General features: G+C 49.3%; 1 protein-coding gene across 7 annotated transcripts in view; it reads right to left on the bottom strand.

Annotated features, from left to right (window-relative positions):
* Ntan1 (N-terminal asparagine amidase) overlaps window positions 1-6,222 on the bottom strand; it is a 15,694-nt gene extending 9,472 nt beyond the window's left edge. For 4 of the 7 annotated variants that reach the window (XM_021185431.2, XM_029470330.1, XM_029470328.1 and 1 more), the window contains exon 1: window positions 5,674-6,222. In XM_021185431.2, the coding sequence (XP_021041090.1) occupies window positions 5,674-5,833 (160 nt within the window). In that variant the 5' untranslated portion in view covers window positions 5,834-6,222. The remainder of the gene's footprint in view (window positions 1-5,673) is intronic. The other 3 variants (XM_021185430.1, XM_029470329.1, XM_029470327.1) reach the window with 2 other exon arrangements.
* Between the last annotated feature and the right edge of the window lie 901 nt (window positions 6,223-7,123).

The raw sequence follows: 7,123 nt of genomic DNA, 5'->3' as shown, positions 1-7,123 counted from the left end.
GTGTGCATGTGTGAGAGGTGTGCATGAGTGAGAAGTGTGCATGTGTGAGAGGTGTGCATGTGTGAGAGGTGTGCATGTGAGAAGTATGCATATGAAAGGTGTGCATGAGTGAGAGGTGTGCATATGAGAGGTGAGCATGTATGAGAGGTGTGCATGTGTGAGAGGTGTGCATGTGTGAGAGGTGTGCATATGAGAGGTGTGCATGTGTGAGAGGTGTGCATGAGTGAGAGGTGTGCATGAGTGAGAGGTGTGCACATGAGAGGTGTGCATGTGTGAGAGGTACACACATCACGGTGTACATATATGTGCTCCTGGAAGCCAGAGATCAGTGTCATATGCCTTCCTCTATTACTTTGTCTCTTATTTCTGTTTTCCTTTGTGTGTGCATACACATACACATGTGTGAGGTACCACATACCTGGCTTGCACATGGAGGCCAGAGGGCAACCCTTAGATATTAGCTTTCTCTAGCATGTATGGTCCAGACACCAATCGTGGTCATTGGGCTTGACAGCAAGCGTTTACCATGTAGCCATCCTGACTGCCCTGCCTTAGTGTTTTGAAACCGAATCTCTCACTGATCCTGGGGCTCACAGTTTTGTCTAGACTGGCTGGTCACCCAGCACCCGGATCCATGCTCCACCCCTTGGCACTGGGATTACATAAGCACTCTGAAGCCTTTTATGTGGGTGCTGGGATCCAAACTCAGGTCCCTGTGCTTGCCCCGCAAGCATGTCATTCACAGAGTCAAGCTTTCTGTCCCATACTTCCTAAAGTAGCTGTGGCCCACCTGCCACAGTGTCTCATATTTCTTTGTATTTAATCCATGTGCACTCAAGTGTCTCTCAGTCCCTTCCTTTCCCAGTGACCTGGGAATGGCACTGCTTTTTTTTTTAAAGATGTATTTGTCTTATGTATATGAGTACACCATTGTTCTCCTCAGACACACCAGAAGAGGGCATCAGATCCCATTACAGATGGTTGTGAGCCACCATGTGGTTACTGGGAATTGAACTCAGGACCTCTGGAAGAGCAGTCAATGCTCTTAACCACTGAGCCACCTCTCCAGCCCAACACTGCTTTTTATGTTTGAGATCAGCAAACGTTTCTGTCAGAATGACTAGATGAAAAGCCTAAAGGTTGGCTCTTCTTCCAGAGGTCCTGAGTTCAATTCCCAGCAACCACATGGTGGCTCACAACCATCTGTAATAGGATCTGATGCCCTCCTCTGGCATGTCCGAATAAAAAAAACTTAAAAAAAAAAAAAAAAAAAAAAAGAAAAGAAAAAAGGAAAAAAAAAAAAAGAAAAGAAAAGAAAGAAGAAAAGCCTAAAGGTTAAGGGTCTCTAGTTACACAGTGAAAGAGCCAGAGATGGATGTGGTTGTGTTCTAATAAAATGTGACAGGTACCGGGCTGTGGTGGCACACGCCTTTAATCCCAGCACTCAGGAGGCAGAGGCAGGCAGATTTCTGAGTTTGAGGCCAGCCTGGTCTACAGAGTGAGTTCCAGGACAGCCAGGGCTACACAGAGAAACCCTGTCTCAAAAAACAAAAAAAACAAAACAAAACAAAAAAAGTGACAGGTGACATGGAAATTTGAATTCATGTAATTTACTGTTACAAAATATTCCTTTCACTTCTTCTGCCAGTCTATCTTAGACGTAGGCATTTGTCTAGCATGTTTGTGGCCAGTGAGAAAAGAAGAGTTCTTATCTGCAATTCTGAGGACCAGCCCACACCTCTTACCCTTCTGCTATGTACATCTTTCCCTTCCAATGGCACTTTTCTTTTTTTCTTTCTTTCTTTTTTTTTTTTTTTTTTTTCCGAGACAGGGTTTCTCTTTATAGCCTGGCTGTCCTGGAACTCACTTTGTAGACCAGGCTGGCCTTGAACTCAGAAATCCGCCCGCCTCTGCCTCCCGAGTGCTGGGATTAAAGGTGGGCACTTTTCTTTAAATGTGAAAGTACCTGCTCTACAGTGAAGCGCGGGGTATAAACCAAATTAATAGCAGGAAGTCTGGGTGTGGCTTAGTGGCAGGGGTGTGGAGTGGGAGGTCCTGGGCTCCATCCCCAGCACAGCACAGAAAACTCTAAAAAAACAGCAGAAGCCAACACACAGTGAGTGAGTGCATCGGGCCACTCATGAGTGCCAAGCCCCAAGTTTCTGACTGCTGTCTACCCTGGAACATATTGTGTAATCCCCAAATGGCCTATCTCAGCATACTAACAGCTAATGCTTACGGGGCCTCTCCACATGTGCTCAGTTAAGATTTTGTATTAGCAGCCCCACATTGCAAGGGGCTACTGTACTGAATTACACAACAAAGTGAAAAGCAGACGGCAGGGTTCCAATCCTAACTTCTTTTTAAGCTTGGGGCCTAGGACAGTCACACTGTGTCACGGTTCTATTGCTGTGAAGAAACACCATGCAAAGGCAACTCTTATTTAAAAAAGAAAAAGAAGCCTTTGATTGGGGCCTTGCTGAGAAGCACACAGGCATGCTGTTAAAAGCAATAGTTGAGAGAGTTTTGCAGCAGAGAGACACTGGGTCTGGCATGGGCTTTTGAAACCTCCAAACCCACCCTCCTATTCATTCCCAGACAGTTTTACTATGAGCTCAAACATATGAGCCTATGTGGGCCAGTCTCACTTAAACCACCACACTGTGTCTGATCCTCACAGCCCTCAACCTAGTAAATAAGAGCAAAGATACTCTCATTGGGCACAGCATGGGGCCTTCTACTGTGGTTGACCAATGGGTGCCTAAAATCAGACAGCAGTAAACCCAGACATACTGGGGAAGGAGTTTAACAGTAGCAATATGGGATTGCCCTAACAACAGGCTATGATGAAAGGTGTTTCAAACTTCCTAGCCAGCATGGTGGCATCTGCCTGTGAGGCTTCGAAGATCATGAGTTGGTGATCAGCTGAGTGAGACCTCTCATGAAAGAAGGGAGGATGGGGAGACATGCACATGACAGTTAAGTGTTCTGGAATTTTCCATCTAAAATGTTCAGGCTGTAGTTGCCCAAGGAAGGGTAACTGCAGGAAACGGGGAGGGGGATACTAATGAGGCTTATGACTCACTGGGGCTGTGTGCTCATAGAACACGGATACATGAAAGACATACAGGAAGCCAGGCATGGTGGTGCAAGCCTTTAATCCTAGAATTTGGGAGGCAGAGGTAGGCATATCTCTGTGTTCCAGGACAGCCAGGGATACAAAGAGAAACCCTGTCTCACACTACCAGCACCACCACCACTACCCCCAGAAAGAGAAAAAGAAAGGAAGGAAGGAGAGAAAGGAGAGAAAGAAAGAAAGGAAAAGAAGAGAAAAGAAAGAGGGAAGGAGGAAGAAAGAAAGAGAAAGGAAAGGACAGGGCACACAGGAATAAGCCAGCCATGGTAGTTTATAGTTTACACTTGCAATCCTAGAACTTACAAGGCTGAGACATACATGAGTGTGTGGAAGGCCAGCCTGGGCTATACAGTGAAACTGTATCAGAAAAACCAAACCAAACCAAACAAGACAATATACAGTAAGCTGTCATTCAAAAAGTAGATCATGAGTGGAGAGGGGAACTGCAGTCAGGATGTAATATATAAGAGAATAATTTTCTTATAACTTTTTATTTTTTTGGTTTTTCGAGACAGGGTTTCTCTGTATAGCCCTGGCTGTCCTCGAACTCACTTTGTAGATCAGACTGGCCTTGAACTCAGAAATCCACCTGCCTCTGCCTTCCGAGTGCTGGAATTAAAGGCATGTGCCACCACATCCGGCTGAGAATAATTTTTTTTTAATGTATCATGATGGGCACATTGGATAATAACTCTAATCAAAGTATCACTGAAGTAAGAGGTCTCAAGGCATTCTCAGTCAGCTTGTCTCTCTAAAAAGAAAAGGGGGACAGGGCTCACACAGAGAGGATGCTGCAGTAGTTAAAACTGCTGTGGGAAACCTACCAGAAGTGGGGTCCCAGCACTCACAAGCCAAGACTCCCACACATGCCTGTAACCCCAACTCTGAGGTGCATGAGGCAAGAGGATGGCTAGGGCTTGCTCCATTACAGCCTAGCTAAGACACATATTCAGGGAGAGACCATGACTCAAAGGAATTGCACACAGTGGAGAGCCAGGTGCTCGATGCCACCTTCTGGCCTCCCTGTGCACGCGCATGCAAACTCACCTATGTGCACATACATTCACACAGATAAGTACAAAAAGATCCGCATGTGCTAGTGCACTTCTTTAACGCCAGCATGTGTGACGGAGGAGAGAGAAGAGCTCAGAGCCAGACGCCAGCCTACACAGTGAGGTTCCAGAGCTACACAGACCCCACCCCAAATCTTTTTAAACAGTGGATTGCCTAGCATATAAATAAAGTAGGGAAGGCAGAGGCAAGTAGATTTCAGAGTTTGAGGCCAGAATGGTCTACAGAGCAAGTTCAGTACAGCCAAGGCTCCACAGAGAAATCCTGTATCAAAAACAAAATTGAACCAAAACTTAGAAGAATGGTTGTGACCAAGGACTGATTTTCTACTTTCCTCTACAGAGCCTTCATATCATCCCCTAAGGCAAGTGGGCATGAAGTTCTTACTCCAACTGCTCCCCTGGCCTCTGTGTGCAGCCCTCTTTGCCCTCTTCACTGGGGGCCTCCCTGGCCCCACTTCCCTGCTCTTGAAAGCCAACTCTCCACTTTGCATCCTTTCTGGGCTGCGTATCCCTAAATAAACCAAACCCTTGCTTCCCGAGACACCACCCCACATCACCTCATCTCTGCCTCCTCGTGTAATGTGCTGCGTGGCCACTAAAACTACAAGTTTCAGACACAGGAGAGAGTCTCCTAAATCCTTGAAGTGCTGGAACTTTTCTTGTGTTGTTTCTGGCTTCATCGACACAGTGTACAGTGCCTAGCCCGATTTGTAGGAGCCAGTATTAGGATCAGTCTGTCTTGAAATTCAAGTTAACAGTCACAGTCTCCCTGTCCTGTAGTTCTCAGGGGTCATTCTGCCCATATACTTACCCAACAAATATTTGGTTAGCACAATGCCATCTGCTTTCAGGAAGCATTTGCTCCAGGAAGCAGATCCAGGGGAAGACAAAGCAAGTAAGCAGACAGAACCACAAACCCCACGGAGACTCAGAGGGAGCGTGGGCATCTTTCCTTCAAGGCTATAACTGACTAGGAAACAGGTCCCGTCCTAGACTGTACTATGTGAGATCCACGGACGGGCTGAGTCCAAACTAGTATGTGGGATACTTGGTTATCACTGCCTTCACTATGAGCCCTCTTTCAGAAGTCCCCACAAGGAAAGAACAAGACTCCATCAGGGAGCAGTCCTCCCGGACCCAGCAACTTCCAAACGAATCCCTTATTTCTGGCTAAAAAATAATCTGCGCCCCTCTACGCCTGGTGGGGGGGGGGGCCGGAATGAGCGCGCAAAGAACTGGGACCCCTGCCCACACCTGTCTGCAGCTGGGTAATGCGGGGAGCCGCACGAGCGCCCCGATCTGCAGAGCCCGCCGAGTGTCCTCGCGCTATGTACGCGCTGTGCAACCTTCCGTAAGTCACCTTAACCTCTCTGGGCCTCGTCTCACCAGGTCCCTAGTGAAAGCGCGTCGGCGGCCGGGCTGCGGAGTTCCCACCCGTCCCGAAGGCCCGGGTAGGTCGCTCACCTCCAGAGGCGGGTGCGCCCGGACCAGCTCCACAGCCGACCGTGGCAGACGGACGCGCCGGCCGTCCACCAGCAGTGGCATCGTCTAGGCCGCCGCCAGGCCAAGTTAGGCGGCCACCGCCCCGCCCCGCCCCGCTTCGCTTCGCCCCGCCTCGGGCCATGCCACGCCCACCGTGAGCGCCGCGCCCACGGCGGACTCTGCCCGGATGTGTAGTCCAGGCGGACGTGGAGCAGCCCGAAGGGATCGAGGAGACGGACTAGTCCTTGGGCTGCTAGGCATCACGGGAGATGTAGTCCAAACTTTGTCGGCGTCCACTCACTACCCGCGTCCCTCCTGACTGGTGCCAGCAGCTGTAGTCGCAGAGACTTGGGCATTAGGGACACGGAAAGGAGAACCGCAAGGGAAGCCCCGCGCTTTGCGTCGCCCTGACCCCTGCCTCGGCCGAGTTGATTCGCAAAAGTTTAATCAGTCAACGTCCCTTTCAGCTGGCAGGCATAGTGCAGAAGGCGTGGGGAACGCGAGAATTGCGGCCCCAGCTGGCACCGCGGGGGCGTGGGCGCGGAAGAAACAGGGTCCTTACATATACCAGCTTTTGTTATATAACGCCTCCCTCCCCCCCCCCCCAAACATACACACACACACACACACACACACACACACACACACACACATCACTGAAATGCTGAACCCCAAGATCTGGTTCCTCCAAGATGAGCAGATCCTCATGTATACCTTTTTTTTTTGTGCCCCCCCCCCCCCCCCCCCCAAGTTATCCCGGATTGGTTAATGAAGGTGCCTACAGCCTGCAGCTGGGCAGAAGTAGGAGGAGCTTGGGGTCTGACGCAGGGACCACAGGGAAGGAGAGCGGGAGTTTCTATTGGTGTACAATTCCACTAGGCTCAGGCCAAGAGCTACCCAGCAACAGCTCGTGTCATTGCCCGCTGCCCGCTCGCCAGGTGCAAGGCAGGTGTGACAGCAGCACCAGCATATACATGAGTCACTACCCCAGTTCTTTCACTCTCTATTCCCATGTGTTCTCAGGCAGCCTCTCTTCCCTCTCTTTCTCTCTTTGTCCTCTGCTTCTACCCCTTTCTATACCCCTACTCAATTCATCTTTATATTTGATGTCTCAACGTGTGATTCCTCTGGGGGATACTTTGACATGGGCCCGCCCACCGCATTATCCCGGAGCTTTATATTTCATAAGTTTCAGATAGGCTAGGAGGATGAACTGGTGCCATGAGGAAAGGGTCTGGAGCAAGATCATGGAAACACACGAAGCCCAAAGAACCTGACGATAAGAATTGGGGTCATGGATGGGAGGTAGCCAGATTACCGTAGAGGTTAACAGATCATTTAACTCCTCAGCTATTGAGGAGCTGCTTGAAATAAATCTGTGTGGTTTATGTTATGGAGACTAGCATAAGATAAATACAGCCGGGCAGTGGTG

This window comes from Mus caroli, chromosome 16 (genome assembly GCF_900094665.2).
Source record: "Mus caroli chromosome 16, CAROLI_EIJ_v1.1, whole genome shotgun sequence".
Lineage (NCBI taxonomy): Eukaryota > Metazoa > Chordata > Mammalia > Rodentia > Muridae > Mus > Mus caroli.
This window is presented reverse-complemented; position numbering and strand designations above follow the sequence as displayed.